Here is a 27547-nt window from a genome sequence, read left to right as displayed (position 1 = left end):
AGTAAAGCTGGAGAGGGACTTTTTACAAGGGCATTGAGTGACAGGACAAAGGGAAACGGATTTAAACTAAAAGAGGGTAGATTTGGATTGGATATTAGGAAGAAATTCTTTACTAGGAGATTGGTGAGACACTGGAACAGATTGCCACAAAAAATTGTAGATGTTCCATCCCAGGCAGTGTTCAAGGCCAGGTTGGATGGGAAACATAGATCAGAACCCTGATCTAGTGGAAGGTGTCTTTGCTCACGGTAGGGGGATGGAACTAGGTGAGCATTACAGTCCCTTCCAACCCAAACCATTCTATGCTTCTATGACATCTCTGAACTAGTACAGACCGTGTTTCCCAGTAATGGGTTATGATAGTGTGCTGGACATATTTGGTGCTTGGTTCTGCTTTCATATCTGGTTACTGAAATGATGTGATCAACCTGTTGACACATCATTCTGCAGGTCATGTTGTATTACATAGAATCACAGAATCACAGAATCCTAAGGGTTGGAAGGGACCTCAAAAGATCATCTAGTCCAACCCTCCTGCAAGAGCAGGGTAACCTACAGTACATCACACAGGAACTTCTCCAGGGGGGCCTTGAATATCTCCAATGTAGGAGACTCCACAACCCCCCTGGGCAACCTGTTCCAGTGCTCTGTCACTCTCACAGTAAAGATGTTCACATGGAACCTCCTATGCTCCAGTTTACACCCATTGCCCCTTGTCCTATCACTGGACATCACTGAAAAAAACCTAGCTCCATCATCCTGACACTCACCCTTTACATATTTGTAAACATTGATGAGGTCACCCCTCAGTCTCAACTGCCTTCTTTATATCCTCTGTCTCCAGGGCACCCACCTCATTCAGCAGTGGGCCTGTACTGCTTCTTGTCTTAGTTTTATTTGCTATGTATTTGAAGAAGCCCTTTCTATTGTCCTTGACCCGACTTGCCAGATTAAGTTCCAAGGAGCCCTTAGCTGTCCTAATTGCTTCCCTACATCCTCTAACAGCTGTCCTATATTCCTCCCAAGTGGCCAGCCCCTCCTTCCATAATCCATAGATTCTCTTTTTCCGTATGAGTTTGCTCAGCAGTTCCTTGTTTAACCATGCTGGTCTCCTGGCTCGCCTACTTGACTTCCTACTCATTGGGACACTCTGATCCTGAGCTTTGAAGAAGTGGTCCTTGAATGCTGACCAACTATCTTGAGCCCCTTTACCACCTAGTACCCTTTGCCATGATACTTCCCTTAGCAATTGATTGGAGAGGCCAAAGTTTGCCCTTCAGAAATCCAGAAATGTGGCCTTGCTAGGTATTCTATTCTTCCCACACAAGATCCTAAACTGACCATCTCATGGTCACTGCAGCCCAGGCTGCCATTGACCATCACTACTTCAACCAGACCTTTCTTGTTGGTGAGTACCAGATCCAGCAGCGCTCCTCTCCTAGTTGGTTCGTCCACCATTTGCATTAAGAAGTTATCATCAGTGCACTGGAGGAACCTCCTAGACTGTGAATGACTGGCTGTGTCTCATTCCCTATCTGAGTTAGTATTTGAGCTGGTTCTAATTTTTTCTCTCTTAGGGACCACGTGGCTTACCAGGTATCAAGGGAGAGCCGGGGAAAGATGGGGCTAAGGTAAAAAAAAAAAAAAAAAGAAAAGTGATAAATAAAAAATTAAATTTTACTCTTACCATTTATCATTTTTGGTTATACTGCTGAATATTGTTGGCTGAACAGTCTGAACAGTATCAATATTTTCACATGAGTCTTCTGTGAGAATTATTAAAAAATGCAATAAAGAAGGTATAAGAATTCTAAAGAATGTGTCTTCAGTTCTGAACCTCTTCTGCTTCATTTATTAGAGTTTATATAGGCTTTAGCACTGCCAGTAACACCTTTATTCTACTGAATAATTTATATTTAGAAAGCGTATCTTAATATGGATACCTGTAAGCACAGTTTTCTATGGATACCTGTCAGAACAGTTTCTTTCTATCTCTTTGCACTCTTTTTAAGTGAGCATCCAGATGAGCTGGGTAGGAATTTTTGGATTGCACTTTTTATCAGAAAACACAGACTAATTGAAACCAAACCTTTTTATGGAAAATTGTAGCTGAGGTGTGCCCAGTAGCTTGTGGCTGCAGACAGATGTGTAAGCTTATATAAAACTCTCTTCTTGTAATCATGATGAAGTTGAATCTGGACCTCCTGTATACACGGTGAATAAACTAGCCACTGGCTATAGGCAAGTCTCACTGCTGTGTAAATAGTTGTGTCCACCCTTCTTTCACACTTTTGCCCTGTGTTTAGAAATGTTCTAATTTCCCTATGATAAAAACATATTTTTGTTTTGCTTTATTAAAAAAACAAAGCCTTTTTTGTAAAATACGCACTTGTTTTCCAAACAGATTTTACTGTAAAATTTTCTTTTTCTAAAGTTCCTAATATTGAAAGCATATCCTTAAATTCTTCACTGTGCAGCAGAGTTCTCAAATGCATAATTAGAGCTGAAAAATGTGCTTTTGTGGCTTTAGGCATCTTAATCTAATTGATCTTAGATATTAATCTAATTAATCATTCAGTATTGGGCCACGTGCAGAAAATAAGACACTGATGATGAAAAACTCTATTCTCCTGGTGGTGCAGGTGTCGTGGTTTAAACCCAGACACACAGCTCGTTCACTCACTCCCCTCCTTCCTCCCTCTTTCTTTCCTTCCCCCCCCCCCCCCCCCCCCCAGCCCGTTCATGGAGGGATGGGGAGGAGAATCAAAAGAATGTAACTCACACTGGTTGAGATAAGAACAATCCAGTAACTAAGGTATAGCACAAACCACTGCTGCTACCACCAGCAATAATAGTGATAAGGGAAATAACATGATAAGGGGAATGAGTCCAACCCCAAAAGAGAGCCTGTGCCCTTCCGAGTAACTCCCAGTTACCTCCCCGGGCATGATGTGCTGTGGTATGGAATACCTCTTTGAGTAGCTTGGGTCAGGTGTTCTGTCTCTGCTTCCTCCTGGCCTCCCCTCCTCCCTGGCAGAGCATGAGACTCAGAAAGTCCTTGGTCAGAGTAAACATGACTTAGCAACAACTAAAGACATCGGTGTTATCAGCTCTATTCCCAGGCTGAAAGTCAAAACACAATACTGCACCACCTACTAAGAAGGAGAAAAAATTGACTGCTACTGCTAAACCCAGGACAGCAGGGTTGTGACAGATAGAATATTTCCTAATGCTCAGTCCAGCCTTGTTTAAAATGTGCCAAGAAATAGGGCTTCCACCACTGTTTTAGAAAACTTCTTCCACTGTAAAATATGTCTTGCCATTAGAATTTTTTTCCTGATGATGCATCCCAAATTTTCATCTCTTAATTTCATCCCGTTACTTGTAAAGTTTCTGTAGCAATTAATTTAAAACTGTTTCCAGTTTTGGTTTATCCAGTAATTGAATCACTGCTTCTGAGCAGAAATTGAGGCTTCATTCTTCTTCATTAAGAAGCAACGGATGCATGAAGTGTTTATTTTATAAGCTTTGCTGATTTTTTTGAACTCAATTCCATTGCCTGTTTTCAGTACTTTTTTATTGAGTGATATTTTGATACTAACCCACAAGCTATCATTCCTGTGGTCATGTTCCTGTCTTCTGTGAATATGTGACTTCTACATGAATGGTTTTGATAAAACAGAGACATGATTTCTCTTATCCTTTGTATTAGAAGTTGAAATATCTGCGCATAATTTACTATTACTCCTTTATGATTGAAATATATTAAACAAATTGAAATCTGTTACTCCGTATAAAGTTAGGTATTAACAGAGAGAAAACATTGTGATTATCCAAAAATGATTTGGTGATTGGGTCTTTGTTATGAATGAAGCAAATCCTGTCTACTGAAACAAGCAACTAAGCTTGTTTTTATTATTTCAAGTCAGGTAGTGACAAATTATTACCAATTATTATAAAACCTATGAGGACAATAAGAAGAACTGATGTTTTGGCTTGTATTTTTAATTACCAACTGCTTTTACCAAAGTGGATTCTTTCTTGCACTGGAATGAGAACTGATTTGTCAAAGTGCCTGTCGTGGTTTAAACCCAGTCAGGTAATTCGTTCGCTCACTTCCCCCCCCTTTCTTGCCCTCCCCCTGCTCTCGGAGGGACGGAGAGGAGAATCAAAAGAATGCAACTCCCACGGGTTGAGATAAGAACAGTTTAGTAACTAAGGTATAACACAAATCACTACTGCTACCACCAATGATAATAATGATAAAGGAAATAACAAGGGAACAGAATACAACACCTCAGCACCAGCTGACCGATAACTCGCCCCCCAAGCCCGACCAAGCTCCGACCGATACCTCCTCCAACCCTGCAGTCTCCCCACCCTTCCGGCTAACTCCCAGTTACATCCTGGGCATGACGTGCTGTGGTATGGAATACCTCTTTGGTCAGTTTGGGTCAGGTGTCCTGTCTCTGCTTCCTCCCAGCTTCCCCTCCGCCCTGGCAGAGCATGAGGCTCACAAAGTCCTTGGCCAAACCAAAACATCTCTATCAGCTCTGTTCCCGAGCCGAAAGTCAAAACACTGCATTGCACCAGCTACCAAGGAGGAGAAACATGACTGCTACTGCTGAACCCGGGACAGTGCCAAAGTTTTTTTCTCAGCGTATTTTGTTTAATGTGGTTTATTTTTTAGAAAGTATGTAATACCTTATTTTTTAATACTCGCTCGTCTCGAGTAAGTGCTGAGAAATTTGATAAAGTCAGTAGGACTTTAAAATTTTCAGTAAGAGGTAGGAGCAAACCCGTCTCAGATTTAGGGCATTTCCTTATTATTTGAGAATTAGGATTGGATGGTGCAATTATCTCTACAAAATCAGATGGTACAATTATCTCTACAAAAAAAACTCTACAGAGATTTTTCCAAGCTCTTTTCAAGCTTTTTTTCCTTTTGTCAGAGTTAAATTGCTGCTTTTGAACCTCCATAAACCTCATTGAAAGATTACAGTAAAATTTATTCTAATAAATACAGTGATTTTTTTTTTCTTGTATGTATTGAATCTTGTTTAAAGATCAACAGACTCTCATCAGTGAGCATACCAGTGATATGTAGTTGATATGGTGAAATATAACATCTTTTTTCTATTTGTTGATCATTGAGAATATGAGTGTTACTGTAGTATATTACTACTGATTTACATATAAGGATTTAAAGTGTGTTTACTCTTTTAGGGTGACCGTGGATTACCTGGTTTTCCTGGATTACATGGGATGCCAGCACCAAAGGTTGAAATTAAATATTTCTTGTTACAATATTCATGTGTTTTACTTACTCTATAGTTTAACATAAAGGAAAAATAAGTTTATATACAGTACTAGGTAGGTGCATTTGATGACCTACATAAAATGATGTGATCCTGAAACTGAAGGAAGATACATGCCATGAGGCTTCATTATGTACATATCAAGCAATGGAAATTACATGTTTTTTTAAATTTCTGTTCCATGGGATTCTTTAGTAATCATTTTGGAGTTTGATTTGGTACTACTTAGAATCATCTTCATGACAAATGAAAGCCTTGAAGTCATTGAATTTGAGTGATAGCATTTTGAAGGATAGTTCTGGTCTAATACAGTGAGTTTATGTGTTGTGTTCCCATCATCAACCGTATCTTTTGCTCTTCTGTGTTGGTACTCAACTGAATTTGCTAGTTTTTCCAAATTTGTGTTTTAAACTTTTCATATAAGGCTTTCAGAAGATTGCAGCACTTTAAAGAACTGAATTTTCACTTAGGTGTCTACCTATATTGAAGTGACCAGAAACTCAAAGAAGTGCCTTATACTGAAAATGGAAGCATAAAGCCTGGGAACTGTCAATAGTCTCACCAGCAGCACTGGACATTCTGGGCTTCTCCTTTAGGATTGCTTGGAAAATTCAAAATTTGCATTTACTGTCTTGAATACATTTTTTATATCAGATGGAGCTCTTTGCCTGCTTCATTTTACATGTATGCATACTTTGGGTATATATGTATCTGTATATAACTACTTCTGTTTTAAAAATTAACTTACACACATTTTGTCTAGGGAGAAAGGGGTCCTAAAGGAGATCAAGGAGTGCCAGGAATATATGGAAAAAAGGCAAGTAAGCAAAATGGTATTGGTATCTATGGAGGAGTGATCTTGCCTGGCTGCCTAATGCTCCCCTAGCCACTCTCTCGTTCCCCCTCCTCAACAGTACAGGGGGAGAAAATAAGATGTAAGAGCTTGTGGGCTCAGATAAGGACAGGGAAACCGCATACCAGTTACTGTCATGGGCTAAACAGACGTCTCAGGGAAACTTAATTTAATTTATTGACAAGTAAGATAGGTTTGGATAGTGAGAAACAAAGACAAAAATTAAAACACCTTGCTTATGTCTAGTAATGTTAAACTCACGCTCTGCTTATTTGAGTATTTTGAGAACTCTCTTTATCCTTCTGTTAGTGGATTGATGTAATTTATTTTAACATAACTCAAAATGGAACATGTTCCCCAGAGAAGCTGTGGCTGCACCATCCCTGGCAGTGTTCAAGGCCAGGTTGGACGGGGCTTTGAGCAACCTGGTCTAATGGAAGGTGTCCCTGCCTATGGCAGGGGGGTTGGAATTGGATTTTCTTTAAGGTCCCTTCCAACCCAAACCATTCTGTGATTCTGTGATTTTATGATGAAAATGCTCATAAATATGTTTTAAATATATATCTGTCTTTAATATGGGGTATAAGTAAAAATTATATCTTAAAGAAGGCTGTGCTTTTTAATACACAGAAATGAACATTAACAATACAACCAAACAGGGGAGAGGGAGAGGAATAAGGAGAGAGAAGAGAGGAACACATGAATGGAATGAGGCTGATAGCGGCCTGGAAGAGAGATCTTGGTTTAATCCATAATTCATATAAACCAGTGTGTGCTTGTATGTAAATATTTATATTTCAGAGAACATATTTTTGTCATCCAGTGTTAACAGTTACATTTTCACCTATCGCTATATTTTCTTCATGTATTAGTTTAGAGTATTAAGCAATTTGGAAGAGGCTTCTTGTTCACATTACTGTATTTTAGATCATATGTATGTTTCTGTAATGGAGGTTAGTTATTAATTGACCACTGGCTGTGTTAAGAAAGAAACAGATCTTCCATACATTTTCAAAATTAGAAATAACATACATGAATGATAGGTTAAATATACTGAGTTTACAGCAGTAGTTACTTTGTTGTTTTTTGTTTCTTTTTTTTTTTGCTTTTTTATTTCTCAGGGTTCAAAAGGAGAGAAGGGTGATATGGGGTTTCCAGGAATGCCTGGGCGATCTGTAAGTTATGTGAAGACAGCTTGCCTTTACTTTTGCTTGTTAATTCACCTGCTGATGACTGTTAACCGTTTCCACAGGGAGATCCTGGCAGAAGTGGGAAAGATGGATTACCAGGAAGTCCCGGTTTCAAGGTAGGTACAAATGTATATTTGTATCTTGCCAAAGTCTTCAGTTGCTTTGCTGTTGGTCTAAATACACGCAGGTTATTCTGTGGAGAATTACTGGAAATTAAAATAATGTGAGTTACTGGGAAATGTCAAAATTTACTGTGGCCAGTGGGCAGACTTCATTGATTTCAGTTGGCTTGTGAGCAGGGGCAAAGCTTTTATTAAGAGTGCATTAATGATCATCAGAGATTGTTTATACTTTGTCTCCCTTACCCTGTTTGTGTTTCTCTAACTCTGTGGATGTTAATAAGATTTATATATAAGCATTCCCTTCAGAACATAACTGTTGTGTACAGTTAAGAAGGAAGTAATCAAATATTATTATTACTTTTAAAGGGAGCTGGGTGAAACTTAGGAGAAAACACCTTCAGGATTGGATTCGTGTTTATGTTTGTATTCTCTTCAGTGTGCAGTGCCTTTTGTATTTAATTTGAACAGTTTTGCAAGTGGACTAGGTATATGTCTACTGCAAAAAAGACTACAGTATCTAATATTTCCATAATGTATTGCAGTCTGTGAGCTCACTGGATGTTTTGTTTACCCAGTTGTTGTGTGCAGTGTTCTAATTGGTGAAAAGATGGATTTTAGCAGTACCAGTTTAAGTTAAGTTCATAGGAAAAAGATTATTAATATGTGATGCAAATGTTAGGTTGAATTGATCTAAAGAAACTTTTTAACAGCTGCTTTGTTCCTATAATATTTTTCTTAATAATAAAAATGTAGTGATCTGGGGCTGCTCAAGAGTAATATTCCTTTGTTGTCTAAAACTGCAAGTGCATTTATCTAAATTCCTATTTACTGTAGTTGGAGATCTGGGTCTTCCATTTTGTGACCATGCTTGTCTAGAGCAGTTGGAAATACAATGGGTTATCTGTGACACCTGCTGCAGCAGGGAGATGTGACACAAGATGCGTGAGAGACCTAAACCCTTCCAGGCAGCAGCTGCCAACAAGGTGGATCCAGCAGGATCCCAGGCTTGCTCAGGCTGGAGGGGAAATTGTTTGGGACATCTCCTGGACCAGCCTTGTGCTCACAAATGGGACAGTGCTGAATCCATATGAGGTTGCTCAGCTGTTTCTGGAGAACATCCAAGGATGAAGACTAAACAGCTGGGCAGTTTGTTCTGTCCTTGACTGTCTTCATGGTGAAAAATATTTCATCCTTATTTGCAGCAGGAAATGGATGTACATGTCTGTGTTGAAAACTGAATCAAGCTCTTAGAAGTACAATAAATAGAACCTCTGAAGTAAATTATAGAATTAGTAAGATCATTAGTAAAAGTAATTCGGCTGCTGATTGTTACCTGTTATAACTTTTATGAGATCAACTCATAAGTTTGCAGTCCTATTTGCTGGTTTTGGGTACCCCAGTGACCTGTAAGTTTTATTTCAGGAAGACACAGGTCTCCTGTAGGTGGCACCTACATACCAGATGTAGAAGCCTTGGCTGCCTTACATCACCTACACAGGACCAGGTATTTGTGATTAGGTAACTAGATCAAGCCCCTGTTCACTGTAATAGGTTCTTAGATCCCTAATGGATCTCTAAACGACTTCAGGTAGAAAAGTATGTGTAGTCATCTTAATTTGAAGTTAAATGGGGGAGTTATCACTCACACATAACGCTACAGCACTGTTATCCTAAAAGTTGCCCAACTTCAATGTATAACTAAGCATCCTGCAATTCAAAAATGTATTATTTAGGAGAATACATCTAAAATAATAGATTTTTAAAAGAGCATATGAAACAACTTTTATGGTAGGTAAACTCAGTATTTCCTATTTGTTCTCTTTGGAAGGCCTAATGACACTGTAATAATAGGTAATGGAATAAATCTATTTCATGACAAATTGGTGTAGTTTTGTTTCTTTGTTTTGTGGTCAGTTTTTTTTTTTGTTGTTGTTTTAGGGTTTTTGTTTTTGTGGTGTTTTTTGTTTTTTTTTGGGGGGGTGGTGTTTGTTTGGGCTTTTTTTGTTTTTTTTTTGTTTTTTTTCAAGTGCCCAGAAGTTTATACCCTTAAAATACACTAGTAAAAGGAGTTGTAAATATTAATTGTGGAAAAGAAATATTTTCTTATTGCTCATTTCTGTGGTTAACATCGTCAATCAACAGCAGATTATTTCTATGCCATGCAAGGATTTTTTCTTTATTTCTTACTTGGTTTAGTTGTAGATACTTCTACATTAATTTCATTTTGATCTTCAAATCCCATTAGTACTTGCCTACAATTTGTCATTATTAATACATATCTGCAAAAGCATGTATCTCTGATACTTGCAAATATGTCAGGCAAAGAGAATTTAACAGACATTCTTAAAACACTCGGCTAAGTTTATGTCTATGGTTGTAGTAGTCACCTGTGTTGCCACAGAAGTCAGTCATGGCTTAACCAGTAGTGCCAGGGGAGTCTTCAGAGCAATTCAGCTCAAAGAAGGCAGACTTGTAGGTACCAGTTTAGTTGCCTGCAGAAAAGCATTCAGTGCATTTGAGATGCATCAGTGTCCAAAACATTGTAAAGGTGCTGTGTAAGTCCCATGGAAGGCCAGTGCCTCACACTCACACAAGACACCCTTATGTATCTCAAATGTGATCAAATGTCTATGTCCAGGCAATGAAACTGAGCTCCTGCTGGCTGGTCAGCTAAAACAAGCTTTCATCAATTGTCTTAACTAGACTTGGTTCTGATAGGACCTTAGTTACCTATCTGAATTTATTTTAGATGAATGCAGCCTTATTTTCAACATATATGTATAACTACACACAGATATCTCTGTGAAGTTCATGGAGAAATTCCTTTTCCAGTGTTATAGAAAGTATAAAATAGTTACACATTACATTTTTTTCCTCTCTGGTATTTGGTAACATGGATGGATAATAGTTGCAGTTGTTTAACATAAATTTTTATCTATCACTGCTGGCCCTTTAGAGTGAAGTATTATATTGACAAAGCATGAATTCGGAAAATATTTTGATTTGGTTTTTATGTTTGTAAAGAATATGCAGATAATTCAGTATATTAGTTGTGTGAACCTGTGTACATTTAAACTGGAAGATATTTTTTTGACTATTCCCTTAATTACTGTAGTACAAAAATATACTCATTAGTTTTTATTCATTTTCTAATACAATAGTTAACAAAAGCCATATTCTTCACTCAAACATTTTGTCAGCTTGGCTTCAACATCTGCTTGCTATAAAACATTGCTTCATACTGAGTCTGTAATCAAATTCAAAGCAGTAACAAACAGGCTCTCTTTGAAGGAAATTTCTGCTGGAGCTTTCCTGTTTTCTTACAATATTAATTCTGGGAAAGAATGTGGGGAAAAAAAGCATGGCTTGAAACCCAGATGCTACCCATTGTTACGTCAAGTCCGTTTTTTGCAATTTTAAGTTAATTATTACCAGATTATATTTTATTTGCATTTGTTTTATGTTATTTTATTACTGGAATTATTCTTCAATTTTTCAAGGTATTTTTGATGTCATACATATTTTGTATCATACATATTTTGAGTAAGGACATAAAGATTTGATCATACCTGGTACTGCTGGATACTGCTTTGAAATAATTTTCAGACCATTAGTTCTACTAACAATTAGAAATAGCAGTTTATTACTATTTTATATGCTTCTTCAACCAGTAGTTGCTGCTCTGGTTCAAAAGACAATTAATTGTCTCTCATTTCTTTTTATAAACTGTTTTGAGAGCTGTCTGGACACAGCATGAGGGAATACGAGATTGACAACACTTCTTACTGTGCTTGAAACTGTTTTTAAGAGATGTTTGTTGACGAAGCCTTGATCATGTGTATTGCTTTTGCATTTTACTTATATTGAAAATAATAATTTGCTATTTGAAATAATTATTTTATGCTTTTTTTTTTTTTGAAATATTGTATTTAACAGTCCCTTTTATTTCAAAGGGAGAAGTCGGACAGCCTGGATCTCCAGGCCTAGAAGGACATCGGGGAGAGCCCGTAAGTGATTAAACTGCTGTCATGTCCTGATATACTGATTGGTTTGGTTTGGGTATTTTTTTTAGTTAATGGATGTTATACTTCATGTTTCATCCATGTTGATTTGAATTGTTTGATATGTCCATTTTTGTAAAAGTGCTTTTTTATTTTCTGGAGCTCATCTTTAAATTTGGATTTAGTAAAAGAAAGAAACAAGCTTTAAAGTCAAAAATGCCTTAAAAGATACTTAACTATATTGCTATTATGTACCTCCTGTGGTTTAAGCCCAGCTGGTAACTCAGAACTGTGCAGCCACTCCCTCCCTCCCTCTCTTCTTTCCCCCTGCTCCCAGAGGGATGGGAAGGAGAATCAAAAGAAGTTGTGTATATGTTATAAGATTGTCTCATTATTGACTTCTTCCCTATTGACAGGATGGTATGGTTAGATATTGATAGTTACTACACAAGGAAAGATTCTGGGTGTTTGCAGCTTTCATTTCTGCAACACTGTATATGTCCTTTCATATAATTGTTAATTGCATTTTTAAAGTTTATTTTTTTCCCTGTCTACATTCCCCTCTCCATTGTACAGTTTTATTGGCCTTTTACTTCTTGGCATCTTGTTACACTGTTCATGCTATCTGTATCTCTGTTCTTGCTTAGCTGGGAAACATGCTGATGCATTTTAAGTTTTGCTTGTTTCCAAAGACATTGTTGCCCTACTGGTGTTTGGGCAACTCCTCAGGGCAGCTCATTTTTCCTCCTCTTTATATGTGATAACTAGACTTTGTCCTCCTTACTTCCTTGTTTGGCTCTGTAAGGCCACCAGACTTTACTTGAAGCAGGAGAGCCAAGCTATCTGTAGAAATAGCTGGTGAGTCCAAATATCTGTAGAAATAGCTGAAAGATTTGAGTGTTGAGGGAGAGCCAGCTGTCTTCAAACCATCAGTAATTCTGTAGGTCAAGAGCAGTAAATGAAGCTCAGTTGGTAGAACACTGCCTTGCAGATGAATTATATTCTGAATTACATTTTAATTTGGAAGATGAGATACAGCTTTATACATTCAGATTTTTTTGTGGTATTGAACGTAGAGAGGCAGTATGTGTTATATGGTACTGAAATCCAGTAGAGAGTTGTGATAACTGAGAGATGGAAATAACACTTCCAGCTGAAAAATTCCCAAGCTCTTTAATTTAATTTTTTGTGTGTATTCCCCAAAATCTCATAAAACACTCTGAGTAGACTGCAAAACACTGGGCAATCATTCCCAAGAGACTTTCTTTCCACTTGGCTGGCTTAAGTGAAGAACACACATAATTGCTCAGTTGGCTTTATTTTTCTTCTTTTGCTGCCACAAATAACTGTGAGATGTATTAACCTTTTACAGTCTATGGTATCTTCAGATGTAAGAAAAACTGAAAGTGAATCTTCATTAAACCCCATGAAATAAAAGTCAATAGGATTTTGTATATAGTTAGGTAGTGCACCATAAGAAATGTGTTGGGATAATAACAAGACTTCTGTTATTGTCCCTAGCCTTGTTTTGTCTGTTTTCATTTTTAGAAAAAATGTTGTCTAGTCATGGTGATTTTTACTTTTGTTTTTTTTTTTAATAATCTAGAAAACAAGAAGAAGTAATTCCTGATGTAGGGAATGCTAAGTATTTGATACTTTAAAAGCTGTCTTTTCGATCTAGAAGCTTTAGTGAAGTCTGAACTATAACTACTAAAGAAATATATTTTTCTTTAAAATTAATATAAATGCTTCACGATATGACATTTGTAACAGCAGTGTAAACTCATCACTTAAATCCCATACTTTTGCTTTAGAGCCAAATTAAGTGGCAGACTTAAGACATTAAAATTACTAAGAAGTCTTTTAAAATAACCATAAAATAATATAAAGGAAAACTTTCAATATATAATACAACAACAAAAGATTTACACAATCCTAACATGGCAAGCCATATTGCGCTGTATGATTCATTTGTAATCAGTGGAATTTCTTTTGAAGAGGAGGAAGTCTACACATGCTGATCAGAAAATTGCCTTAAGGTAACCAGTAGGAAATGTAAGACACCTAGTTATACCTGCTCATCTGCCTGTATTGCTGGTGTAGCACCAGACTGTATGTGCAAACATGGTGCTCCCATCTATTTAGAGCCTGGAGGAGGAGCAAAGGGCATTTCTGTGCAGCAGTTGTGTTAAAGTGTGTGCTTGTGGTTGTGTATAATCAAAGCTATCCTCAGCCATGGGATACGTGGGTACCCTGTTCAAGTAGAGGGTAGTTCACTTTCATCCGATGGACAGTGAGCTGGATGTGGGGGCTTTGAGGGACCTCTTGTGCAGTTTATTGCTTTTGTTGTTTCTGTTGTTCCTCCAATGTGTATTTGAGGTATAATGAGTAAGGGCGTCCTCTCTGCTCCTCTTCTGTGCAGTTCAGTGTGATTTTCTCTGGTGCCATACCCTAGTAGTCAGGGCACTGGTTTGGGAAAGAAGGGCTAAACTCTGCTGAGCCCTACCTGTGATAGCCAAATAGGTTGCCTAAGCCCAAGAAAGGCCTTGAACTGTATGACTCCATATAGTTAACCAGCCAGATGCAGCTGTGTCCCTAGGATGGCTCAGCAGGTTTCATGGATACCCCACCTATACAAACATGTGTGCAAACAGTTTTTATTTCTTCCATTCAGCCACATTAGTGTTAATAAATTAGACTATGTCTAACTTGGTCTTTATAAAACTAGCCATCTTACAATCGCTCTTGTGTTAGCGAATAAAAAGAGTGTGCTTGCGAAATGAATGCATCTTGAGACAACATCTAAGAGGCAACTGCCTAGGATGGAGAATGCAGCTGAACGGAACTCCCATTGCCTTTGGCCTCTGAGAGCTGTGGTTATTTTCTGGACAACATACTTGCTGGTATATTATTACTCTTATTAATCCCCAGATTTATGAACAGGAAAAAGTAGGTTGTAAAGCTTAAGTAAATAATTCCAAGTGATGTGGTTATTTTCCCTCAATAGTGCTATTTGGAACTTAAGTTAGCCAGACCATCCCAATCCTACCCACTGTGTGTAAGAATAATGTTTGACAGCATGGGCAGAATAATTTAGATAGTATTTAATAGAACTAGTAATCAAGCTCATTTTAGTGATGGCAAAAATAGGCAATGCTGTTACTTGAGTAGTTTAATGGCTAGTCATCTATCCTACTGATGACAGGCTGCTTTAATAAATACTTTTTTTTTGAGGGGACAACTATCTAAATGATAGAACCAGTCAAGATTTATTTAGCTTAATTTTGGACTGGCTGTCTTTTTTAACGTAGTTAGCATTTTGTCAGAGGTTGATTTCAGTGGAAGCTGTGTTTGACTTCTTGTGTTTACAATCATACAGATGGGAACTTTGCAGTCAGTGCTTGTGGGTGAAGCTGGCAGGACATTAATAGCACTCTTCTAGGCCTAGCATATGCTGTTTTGCCACAAGTAATATATCTGAACATTTGCAACTGCTCGTGTTCTCTCTCCAGGAATCATATTTTTCAGAAACACAGCTGTAAACACTTCATGTGGTAGAGTTTGCCCTTAGTATTTAGGTCACATCACAAGACCTCATGTGGCCTTGTTTCTGCCAGTGATAGCAGCATAGCATGGCTTCCGGCTTCTGACCTGACTCCTGCTGTTATACCTGTACTCCTGGTTTGTCTGTTGATGTTATATAACCACATCCAGAATGCCAGATCTAGATCAATGCATTCTGTAAAATATGTGTGTTTTATGCTAGGGTAATATGGCAGAATTATTTTTGAAATGTGTTCAAGGTATGCTAAGGGTATAGAAATCTCAGCAGAAGTTGCTGTATTTTTCTTCATAAAGCAGAAATCTTTAGAATAGAACATAAAACTGGTATAGCCAGAAACCCTCTATGTTTGGAAAGCAAACCTAAATCTAATGTAATTCTACCATATCTATGGCCATTCTGAGATTAATAGAAACAGAAACCAAGGAAAGAAAATTCTTGACTTAGTTATATGGTAATATACAGAACAAAAGTTTTTGTTTGTTTGGTATTTTTTCCCTGTGAGCCATGTAATTTTCCCCCCTCTCCATTATTATGCAGTTTCCCAGAGCTCTTCTGTACAAAAAAGATTGGCTTTAGTGGGACCCTTAGAGTGCAATATGTTGAGGCAAGATGGCTTGTCAAATAGTCTGGAGGTCACTGTTTCCTCTCTTGCCTTTCTTTGTATAGACAGACAATGAAAAAAACAGACACAAAGCAACAGAGCTACTAGCAACTCTGTTATCTGTATAATGACAATGTTCCTTAGAGATGTTCTCAGAACAAATGCCTGGCACCCAGTCATAATAATAATATAGGAAATAATTATTAAAATGAAAGTGTAGCTAATTCTAATGAACTTTCTTCTTCTTCACTACAGCTTTACACATATCACTGTCATTTCATAAACTGATATGTAAATGAGAAAATATTTTGAGAATGGAAGAAATTTTGAAAAATTCTACTTTGCCTCTATTTACCTGCTGCAAAACCATTTCTTTCACATTAGTTACCTCCTTTCCTTTCATGCCTCTAGGCACGTGTATATTCTCGTGAAAATCACCAAGGAGAGAAATAACACCACAATCACTCATATTTGAGTGAAAAATGTGAAATGAATGAAGGGTGTGGAAAGAGTAACATCTTTGATAAGATTATCTAGTACAGTTAGATGAGATGTGCCAATTTTAAGGTGTTCAAGTACCCCTTAGAGTCTACAGCAGAATGATAAAGTAATTTTAACATAATTTCTGTATATTTAACTTGGTTAAGTAGGCCATATGAGTGGAAAAGTAGTCAGCTGCCTGTGGAATAGGATGGGGCTGTGAATAATGGAAAACTTCATAACTGTTTTGAACAATTCATGAAAGGAAAGTCACAGTCAAAATCTTTGCAATAGACAGTGGAGTGTCAGAGCTATGCTAGCCTGTTTAGGAGGAAAGCTGCTATTCAGCTTCAAAAAAATTCATGCTTTTCCACTAGTCTGAGATGCCTCAGTAGTAGCAGCTGAACTGTGAACTCTGATGGCCTGCTTTTCAAAGGTGTCAGCGTTACAATCATAACAGAAGTAAGAAATAGTGTTTGCTTTGCAAGTAATGTCTTGTGGCTGTCAAAAGAATACCTTATTTCTTTGTTGAAAAGTCAGACTTTGACCTTTAAATACATTTATGTATAAAGTAAAATGGTTATTCAGATGAGGTGTTTTTCCCTACCTAAACACATGATGCAGTAAGACTGGTAGGCATATGCCATACATCATTATTTCTTTACGAATAGATTAGCTTAGTTGAATTAGTTTTTTAGTGATTGTTTCTCTATTTCTTCTTCTAATTATTGAGTTGTTGGAATAGACAGGGCAGAGTCTTGTTGACGACTTTCTAATCGCCAGAGCTACTATAACAGATGTTGTTAGTCTTGTTCCCACTTGAGGAAGGGGGAGATGACAGTTTTGACAGCACAATGCTTTCAATAGTTGTTACACAGTACTTTTTTTAAGCTCAACCACGTTTTTTTAGACTGAATTCAGGTTTTCCTGTGAATTATAACTTTTAGATCCACTTCAGGTGCGTGCCTTTTTAACAGACTTTGCTTACAACCTAGGTTATCTTTGTTCTGACTGACAAGTTATTTTAGCTAAATTCATTCCATACTACATTTTCAGCAGTTAATTGCTATTAAGAAGAAAAATACGAGAATGGTGCTGTAAAAGAACAAGTAATTACAACTTCTGAAACGTCAGGCAGACTAGTCTGAACTACTTGGTTATTCCCAGTTGACAAAAATGATATAAGACATGACAGCATAGTTGTTGATCCAAAGTGTATTGAAGTCAATGGAAAGATTCCCATAGAGTTCAGTCTGGACTGGGGCCACAATAAATGCTGTAATAAACTTGGACCCACTGACCTAATGCAACTTGGAAAATGCTTGCTTTTCTAAGTTGTAAAACTAACAGTTCTCTCCCATCTAGTTCTTATTTTCTGCCTGTTCCTCATGATTTCTGATTTTTAAATTTTTGTCTTCACACACTATGCAATTCAGTTAATTATATTAATTTTCTACAATTACGTATCTTTGTGTCTTGTATCCTTATCTTCTATATATAATTGTGTACATCTTTATTTTGTCTACAGAGACTTGGGAAACTTATTTTTGCATTTTTTTCAGTTAGTGCTAATTCAAATCTGTTAACTTTGGAAAATCAAGTGGAGAAAAGGTGGCATACCTTGCTGCCATTTCTTTAAGACTATTTTATAGATGCCGTGTTAACAGAGGCAATTTCTTAAAAAATGTAAGGAAGAACTGAAGGAGCTGTAGTTGTAAGCCGATTATGAATGAATGGCATGTGCCATAGAATCATAGAATCATAAACAGTACTCAGTCTCGTTTATGCTTTCATGCTGTAGTGACCTTTTTATATGGCTATGCTGGCAGTTCTCTTACTAAATCATGTGCTGATAAAAGTTACATACCAGCATTCCTCCTCCATTGTAGCTTGTGTGAAAACATAGTGATAGAAATACCTCTGACCAATATGTTGTACAACTTAAAACCTCCCTGCTGACTACCTGAGCTCTATTACAATAAACAGATGCTTGTTGTTTGTAAAAATGTGTCTCAATAGGTTTTTAATCTTGTATGAATTAAAAAATACATTAAATCAGTGTGATTGTGAAAGAATTCTCCTGCCACAAGCATTTGATGGTGCAGCTTTGTAAAAAGAGTGCAGTAACTAAGCACAAAATTAGTGGCAGTGCTTATTTAATCAGATTCCAGTAGTGATTCCAATGAACTAGTCCTGTTTCTACGCAAAACCACAAACTTCTGAAGAGTGTAATTTCTTCTGTGCATTCAAATAATTGGGACTTTTATTGGAAATTCTAATGAAGAGACTTTAAACTTGATATTATACTTATTAGTTATATGTACTAGAAAGTGAGCTTTCATTCCCAGAATAAGTGCTTTGGCATAAGTTTATACTGTCTGTAGAGTAAGAGCAGTAACACACATTGTTCCACCTCTGGTTTTTCCCGTTGAGGAAATTATTATATTCACTTCAGACTGCAGCTTCAGCCTTCAGCTGTCATGCCCTCAGCTTGCCTAAGATGGAGTCTACACAACCAGCACAAAACCGAGTGAATTAAGTTGACAGTATGGATGTATACAGTACACATCTGATAACCCCTCTTGTGCTAATGTTATGCAAAAATGCATAAAAATGTTTGCTTATTTAAATGCTGTTGCATTTGGGAGACTGGAGACCTTTGCATCAGTTGCAGAGAGCACAATATGCATATGCTTACAAATATCACTACCTTTTTTCTAGCAAAACCTGAGATTTTCTTACTATTAATATGGCAGTGGATCTTTCTGTAGAGATGTTTTATTAGTATTTTAACATTATAGTTACACAATTTGATTTTTAATGTATTTTTAAGTGGGAAAAAAATCAGTTTACTATAACTCATTATCATGCAAATGCATTTCCGATGAGTTGTTTTGTATTATTTTGAGCAAATGACGTACAGATACATTTCAAGTGTATTAGCTAATATGCTACTGCTTGGACAGAAAAAAAAAAAATTCTAAAAAATTACCGGACTTTCTGAGGTGGACATTTTTGAGGAGCTGAGTGGACAAATCCACACAACTGTGTTCTTTATCAGGAATTTCTTTACTCCCAAGGAGCTTGATCTTGAAAGTTACATAGTAAAGCTGGTATGAAGTAGGTATGCCTTAAGTGATTAACATTCACTTCCTTTAACATGTGATATTTGAAAAAAGGACTCATTTGCGTTCTTGTGGATCCACCTGATGTCAGTAATAATACCTGAAGGCATTCCTGAACTCATGTGCTAATTTCATACATCCAGAAAAGGCTTTTCTGAAGTAGGAGATTCTTGAGGAGAATGTTCTTACTGATACATGTTGTGTTGGGCTGACATCTGCCATTTTAGTGCCAGGAAAGTTGGTGTTCATACTTTTCGTAAACAATATTTCACATGTGCTGATAAATCTTGAAACACCGACATCTCTCCATTATTCTTGCCTTACAGTTTTCTTCTTAACTCCCACAGTTTTCAAGGAACACTTCAAGACACTGTCAAATCCTTCAGTAATATAAATAACACATTGGATATAAGATTTAATAAAATGGATTTTGAATATTCCTCAGCAGAAACATTATGTATAGGATCACTATGCATAGTGAAATACTCGTGAATTTAAATTAAGTTCTGGAAGCCAAAGTACCCACCCAATAGTACTGCCAACTATTGGGTGGTGGTATCATCATTTGGCCTGATTTAGTCATATATGCATCACTTTTTAACTGAAGTATGATATGAAAGAGTATTTGAAATCATTGGAGTAACATCTTTGTAGTCTTTTGGGAAGAGAGACCAAAAAATTGAAAAAAAGTTCTTTTGTAAAAAAGAAAATATCTGGCAACCAGTGGAGTAAGCTTCAAATCTGTGGCTTGTAGCAGAGGAGTTACAAGTAAGTAATATGCAAGATATTTTTATCTCTTTGTGTGTAAATATTTTTCAGCAATGCCAGCTTTATTAGTTGTGTATTTGTCTATGGTAGTATCTCCTTTCACACATACTAGAGGTTGGATATAAAATATATATAAAATATAATAGTTTCTACTATCTCTACTGATAGAATTAAAATAATTTTTATTAATTATAAGTAACCAGACAGTAGATTTTATGCAAAAATACAATGCATAGAATATATTGATTTAGTTTACAAGATTATAGGAATGTAATTTTTGTATTGCTTTCATCTGTAATTCACATCAATTATGTTCAAGGTTATTGCTCAGCAGCTGTGTTCAATCACACAAAAAGTGTCATTTATGTTAGAGTGTGTTAGACAAAAAAAAGGATGAATATGTAATTAATATGTGCCTGTCCTAAGGGGCAAGTCGCTAAACACTGTGCTTACTGTGGTCTTTCATTATGTCAGGTCTCGGAAGCAAGCTGTGGAAAATCAAGATAGATTTTTTTGGTGTTGTTTTAGCATATGATGCAAAATGGAAATGTTTTCAATCTGTAGATATTTGTCAGACAATAAAGTTTCAGATCTAAAATTATCATTTATGGTAAATAAAAGCAGAGTGTGTGTAGGGTTTCTCTCCCCTCATTTATGGTGTACAAGTACAAAAGTTAGACTAAGCTTTTTGAAACCGTACGTTGGTAATTGCACGTAGTCATGGGCTATGCTTTAGGAGCTAATGCTTCACAGTGTGATTTCTGTTTAGGTACACACATTATCGATTGTCACGGATTTGTATCTTTGCATTTTAACATAACAGTAATATGAAGTGTTTGATTTGTATCTTAGTAGTATGGCTCAAAGCCAAATTCCTAGGTGCATTTAATTGTTGCTCCATAGAATCATAGAATCACAGAATAGTTAGGGTCGGAAAGGACCTTAAGATCATCTCGTTCCAACCCCCCTGCAATGGGCAGGGACACCTCACACTAAACCATGCCACCCAAGGCTTTGTCCAACCTGGCCTTGAACACTGCCAGGGATGGAAGATGCAGGAAAGAACTTCTTCCTTATATCCAATCTGAACTTCCCCTGTTTAAGTTTTAGCCCGTTACCCCTTGTCCTATCACTACAGTCCCTAATGAATAGTCCATCCCCAGTATCCCTATAGCCCCCCTTCAGATTCTGGAAGGCTGCTCTGAAGTCTCCATGCAGCCTTCTCTTCTCCAGGCTGAACAGCCCAACTTCCTCAGCCTGTCTTCATACAGGAGGTGCTCCAGTCCCCTGATCATCTGGAGCACAGGTACATGGTATTTCAGGTTCTTAGAGAAAGTGCCCTCTTTTTGGTATGAATTGTGTCTCTATTAGTGTTCATGCTTAAGAATAATAAAAAGAAGAGACATCTGAATGCCTTTAACACATCATCTAAATGTTTTTCTCTTCCTTTTCTAATACACTATAAAGTGTAGGATTTTGATTTACAGTTTAGGTAAATATCCACTGAAGTTTCCAGTGGCAATGGAGACCAAACAGAAACTTTGCTCAGCTGATTGATATACTTAGAAACCAAACATAGGCAGTAGGCTACGACACTCAGTTAAAATGTAGCAACCATAAATATTTATTGGTTTAGTTTATTTCATTTCCATTGCTGTTCTGTTCTGTGCTTCTCAACACAGTTTTGGTGAGTTACTTAATTACTAATCAAAAGAGGATTACCAAAAGGATGTTTGACTTTCCTTCTTCTGATACAATTTCAAGAGGGTAGTAATAGGGTAGGCAGTTTTCTTGTTTTTCATGATTCTTCTTCAACATATGGAACAACCCAGGGAAAAAAAGTTGCTGTACCTGTGTAACATATGGTTATTCTCTGATATGAAACTTACACCTGGATAGGAGTATTCATCCCATCATGAAGTACTTGTCTCAAATAGAAGAGGTCATTTCCTTGTGAAGTTGCCTGTTTCTTTTAACTGGCTTACACAGTTTAGATATTCACATTAGTTAAAGATAGTTGAATCTGAACCCTTCCAGAAAACGAGGAAGAGAAAAACAAGCGAACAATTTGAAGCAGGGCTTCTATGTTGTTTTTGTGTTCAGGTGCTAGCTGGGCTTTCAAAGTAACTAGCTTCTTGTCATGCTTCTTCCATGTGCTCGACAATCAATAGCATTGCATTATTCTTGTGCAATATGCTCAATTAGGGTTATGCCAATTATTCAAGATGGGCTGTCACATACTATGTAGTGTAAAAATGGGAAAAGTGAAGATAAGTAAGGGAGATCTGCAGTATTTGAGCCTTAGAAATCCTGCAGTATATGAGCCTTAGAAATCCTTTCATCAGAGAAAACATTAGCATTGCTTATACTCAATATTCTTGCTGTAAAGATGATAGATAGTTTTGTAACTGAGATCAGCTGGTTCACCTTTGTTCAGGAAGCAATGAAACAGTTCCTGTCCATAAAGATCTTTAAGACTGAAATTGAGAAGTTGATACTGAAGTCTCAGGCACTCGAGTAGATACAGTGCTAGCAAATTTGGGAAATTTGGTGCAGTTAATGTTTTCATTTTAGTAATCTTTATGTATTTAAAATACAGTGAATCAATTTCTTGTCTGAATGCAAGCTGGCTTCCCATCTAAAAGGAAACAAAAACCAGTCTTTAGTCAGAGTGAGTTTAAATCTGTTTGCAAGGTTTAATTGATTTTCCTCCTAAATTAAAATGTCACGATGATGTAAGACCTCTCCCCCTCTCCCCCCGCCATGAGAAAAATACATGTTTTTTCATCTGTAGCGCATGTTGCTATATCGGAAGTCTTCATGATGCTGTATGTTCTGACAAGCTTCTTTTTTTTTTTTTTTTTGCCTTTTTTTTTTAAAGGTAGGTAATTAAAAAAAAAGTGTATGTTTGTGTACAGCCATTGTTCTGAAAAGCTTACATATCACAAAAGAAATAGCACTCTGCGCTAATGAAGCACAAGGAATACAGTGCTTATGGGATCTTGTTCTTAGATTAAGCTTAAAAAAATTGACTTTAGGATGTTGACACAGTCATGTTGGACCATTATGGAATTACTACAGGACCAGAAAAATTAATGTTATTAGATCCGCTAAGACCAAGAATAAAGAAATGGACTACAAAAATATTAATTAAAGAAACAACCTTTGACTTTTATTGTGCAAATTAATTTCTGCTTTAGTAATTAGTCTTAGTGATTCTTGCGTGAGTCAAAGTGTGATTCTCCTCTTTGTCCTCTGGAAGGGTTTGATCGCAGTCTCTGCACAACTTTCTCATCCATTTTTTAAATAGATAAGAACTACCAAGCAGACTTGGACTAAGAGAATGGTCACAGAACTTCTTCTCTGACAAGGATAGGAGTATGTAGAAAATATTTTGGATTTTTTTCATCTGTTATTTACTGACAGATTCTGTCAGAGCTTCTGGGATTTCCTTAGACAAAAATGCATGCTGGACATCGTACTTAATAGGCAGCAGTGGAACAATTTTCTAGCAATTTTACAGTCCTTTCTGGAACACATTTTTACCATTTTCATTTGCTACAATCTGTGACAAATTTCACAGTATACACCATATGGAAAAAAATGCATGTTTTTGCTAAACATGCTCACTGCTGATATAACTGAGTGGCTTCTTACTACAGGAAATGGGGATGGCTGAAAACCATGTTCTTCCACATCTGTGTGACCTGTGTGAATAGAACTCTGACTCTTGCAGCGTCAGACAGCCCTGTGTGTTGTGTGCAAGTTGCAGGGCAGCAGTCAGTGCCTTTCGAGGAGGCCCTGCCATCCTCAGCCTGCCCTCTCTTCTGTGTTGAAGGTGCTGGAATTGTGTGACCCATCATGAGCTTTTCTTCATAATTTAAGCAGCAGAAAACTTATAAAACATTTTGAAGGCATGTAACTGCTTGAGTATCGGTGTTTATGTGTGAGTGTTAAATATGGGTCAGTTTGTCAGCTGTTAGAAATCAGCACAAACTTTTTAGACAGATTGGATCTTGGTTTCCAGTGTCTGTAAGGCTAGTGCCTGGTATGGCAGGCAGAGGCAGGGCACTGTGGTGTCACTTCCAGGACTAGGGTCTCCAGTTTTGTCTGGATCCACAAAGACTTAACAAGTCTGATACTCATATTATTTTGCAGGGTATTTACAAGAAACAGCGACACCAGTTTCAGCTTGTGACAGGATATACACACTCTTCATTTTCTATTAGTATTTCCAGCTTTCAAATTGCAGTTTTCCCAAGGTCTGTGTTGTTGGCAATGCAACAGAGGTCACTGTGTTCCACATTTAACATGTGTGAGTTTTATTTTTAATAACAGATTTGCCAGAAAATGTGTTTGCGAACTCTGGTCTTTTAACTGTAAAGATCTTGGTAATGCTTTTTCCTTTTCTGCATTTAATTTAAAGCTCCTATGCTAGTCCGGTGAATGCTTGTTATGTCTGTGGGAATGCTTCTTTGTGTTTAGCTCATTATTTCTTTGTTATCAATTCCAACTAGTAGCAGATGCAGCTTCATTGAATTTCTTTTACATATATTTTGCTACTTTCTCCCATAAAATGTTTTATGCATTATCAAAATCAGGATTGTTTCTTTCATTCTGTTAGGATTACCAAGTGTTTGCTGTAATCTTTTAAGAAGTATCTTGACTGTTGTACTTTCATCCAAATTATGGCTTGACTTGTACTTTCATACATACCTCCAGTAAATCTCTCATGTATCATCAAGTATGCTTTTTCAAGTAAGAATCAGTAATACATAAACAGTCATATTTTTCAGGCATTTAAAGGGATCATGGGAGCATCTAGATACCATCTGAGTCTTGTTCTGTTGCTGTTGGTCATGTAATGTGCTGTAGTGTCTTCCGAGAATCAAAATTGCAGATTATTCAGAGTGGAAGGAGCTATTTGATTGAAACATAATTCAAAGAACTTGTATACACTAAAAAAAAAAACGTTTTTATCAGTAGTCTTGACTTTTATCTGTTTTAAACGTGATCCTTCAGCTGACCCTGGTTAACAGCTGTACTGTTTAAGGAAAGAGTAGGATCAAAATTAGCACCTGTGGACTTTTTAAAACTAAAACTCTGATTGCAGTTTCTCAGTGCATTATTTAGAAGTCTTTTGTAAGGGCTGGGTCACTGCCTGAATTATGAATGATCATTAGGGAAACAGTTTGAAGTTTTGTTGTGTGCATGGACAACAGCTTAGAATGTGAGCATCTTTTAACAAAAGCTTCTAAATGTTAATCAATGGATCCACTTTTTTAAAAATAATATAACTTAAATGAGATAATCCTCAAAATGACCTCACTGACCATACTGTTTTAGGCATAAAATAAATAAAAATATTTACCAATATTCAGCAATAATAGTAGAGAATATTGTAGATTTTTTCTCCCAGATAATGACCTCTGAAATAAAGGGTCTGTGCTTACCTTGCATTTTATTGCTGTTGCATTGTTTTAAGAGGGTGTCACTGTTTAAACAGGAAGTATTGTTTTACTATAAATTTTTAAATCATGATAATTTTTAATAAAGAAAACTTATATAATTTCAGATATTTTTATCTTAATGTTGAAATAATGGATAGCTTGAAAAACTGTTCCATAGTGATTTGTCCTAGACAGTATTTATCAAATGTTTGACGTTACAAGAAAAGTCCAGATGTACTGTTTTCAGTGAGGAGTTTAAAGCAGTATGTTGAAAGAGTACAGTTTTGTATGCCTTCTCCAAGAAAGTAAAGCATTAGTAAGATAATTATGCTTATGTTCACTCCATGTTTTGGGGGAATTGATTGCAAAACAGTTTGTTCATAGCAAGGAAGCTTTTGGAGATACTCTATAATTTTGCATCTTCCAGAGATAGAATTTTTATGATAATGAGTATGTTATCTTTAGTCTAGAAACTCGTATTTTCTATGTAGGACTATCAGCCAGTACTGAAGAATGAAGTGCTACCAGGCACCATTCCAGAGAAGGGTAATATTATAGACAGCAGAAATAATAGAATAGGGTAATAAGTATTCTTTTTAGGAGTAAAATAATTTTTGTTTTGTTTCTGGAAATAGTTTTTATGCATGGTTTCTTCTCCTGTTTGAGGCATAAAGTTAAGCATGAGGGAGATACAAATAATCCATAATACTAGAAAAAGTGGAAAAAGTATTTTGAGGAAAGTAGCTTATGTCTTAAGTAAAAATGCTTATACCAAGTTGATCTGTATATAAGACCTCAGGCAATTTACCTAATGGATTTTTTGTGGGGCTGCATGGAAAAAAACCCAGCTGTTTAATATTATCCAAAACAAAAATAGACATTTCACGATTAATGAAAGCTACAAGAAAAATTTTCCAGGGATTGTGAAACCATGTTCCTTTTACAGTTAAATCCATTGTATCTGCCAGGTATTATCAAAGAATGGAAGATTTATTTAAATTGCTAAAACTGGGATAAAATAGAATATTTATACAGAATTGTATAAATATATAAATGTTTAAGTGTCATTAGTGAAGCTCATTATCACAATAGAAACAAATTCATGGTTTTGGGTGTTCTGAAGTCCTAGCTGTGGGGCCCGCTGCTGAGGAAGACTCTGTCAGGGGACTTAATTGCCTACTCAGATGAGCTTCATTCTGCAGTGAAGCTGTGAGACCCATGGCTAAGCATTGCAGTTTCTTGTAAGTGAAGCATACCCATAGCTCCTTTAACCTTTAGATATCCTTGTTTACATTTATATGCCTTGTGATTCCTAGCCAATGTAAAGACTTTGTCAGAAGCTTTTGCTGTCTGAGCCTATAGAGACCTATTGCAGCAGGCATATACAAACAAGCAAAGAAAAGGAAAGGTGGGAGTGAAAGAGGTAATTTTGGTTCAGAGAATAAGTTATCAAGTTGTGTGGGATTTGGTCACCTAGGCATTGCCACTGAGAGCCATTTGAGATGTATGAGGGAGACTGCAGCATCTGTTTCAGAGGGTGAGATTTTAGATCAGGTATCCCACAGCACCTTCAGTAAAACCAGAGGTGGTTTCAGTTACCTATGTAGCATTCAAGTGTCACTTTTAGGTCTTGAGGCTCCCCTGCAAAAGCCTTCCCAGGTCTATAACAAGTTTAGAAAGCTGATGGGCTTCTAGGTGCACACAGGATGGAAGATAAAAGATTAAACAGGCAAAAGAGACTGAATAAAGGGTAAAGACAGCAGTGTCTCAATAAATGAAAAATCTTGGTTAACTGCCAGACTGATACATGATCACATTAGTTCTTAGGCACAAACTCAGCTGTGTGTGATAAAACTGCAGTTGAGAGTCTTTAGAATTGACACATTTTTTAACCAACAAATTAGGCTCACTTGCTCATCTTGCTGGCTCTAAATTTCATCTGGTTACAGTACTTGCTGATTAAAGCTAAAATAATGAATAATGTTACATGCTTCTACAGGGTAAGGGAAGACTTTCCATTTAAGGGAAAAATTGAAAGAAAGGAGGAAGACATTTGAATTAGATGAAGATAATT

At 36.8% G+C, this 27547-nt stretch overlaps 1 protein-coding gene across 1 annotated transcript in view; it reads left to right on the top strand.

The window, feature by feature from the left end:
* Positions 1 to 27547, top strand: part of COL21A1 (collagen type XXI alpha 1 chain) — a 78983-nt gene that overhangs the window by 30688 nt on the left and 20748 nt on the right. Inside the window, exons 11-16 of the mRNA XM_057414082.1 lie at positions 1578 to 1631; positions 5227 to 5280; positions 6082 to 6135; positions 7293 to 7346; positions 7424 to 7477; positions 11437 to 11490. Coding sequence (XP_057270065.1) covers positions 1578 to 1631; positions 5227 to 5280; positions 6082 to 6135; positions 7293 to 7346; positions 7424 to 7477; positions 11437 to 11490 — 324 coding nt within the window. The remainder of the gene's footprint in view (positions 1 to 1577; positions 1632 to 5226; positions 5281 to 6081; positions 6136 to 7292; positions 7347 to 7423; positions 7478 to 11436; positions 11491 to 27547) is intronic.

This window comes from Pezoporus wallicus, unplaced genomic scaffold (assembly GCF_028554395.1).
Source record: "Pezoporus wallicus isolate ANWC-B61680 ecotype Strahan unplaced genomic scaffold, APGP_CSIRO_Pwel_v1 contig_6428, whole genome shotgun sequence".
NCBI lineage: Eukaryota > Metazoa > Chordata > Aves > Psittaciformes > Psittacidae > Pezoporus > Pezoporus wallicus.
Note: the sequence above shows the minus strand (reverse complement) of the source record. Positions and strands in the feature narration are given on the sequence as shown.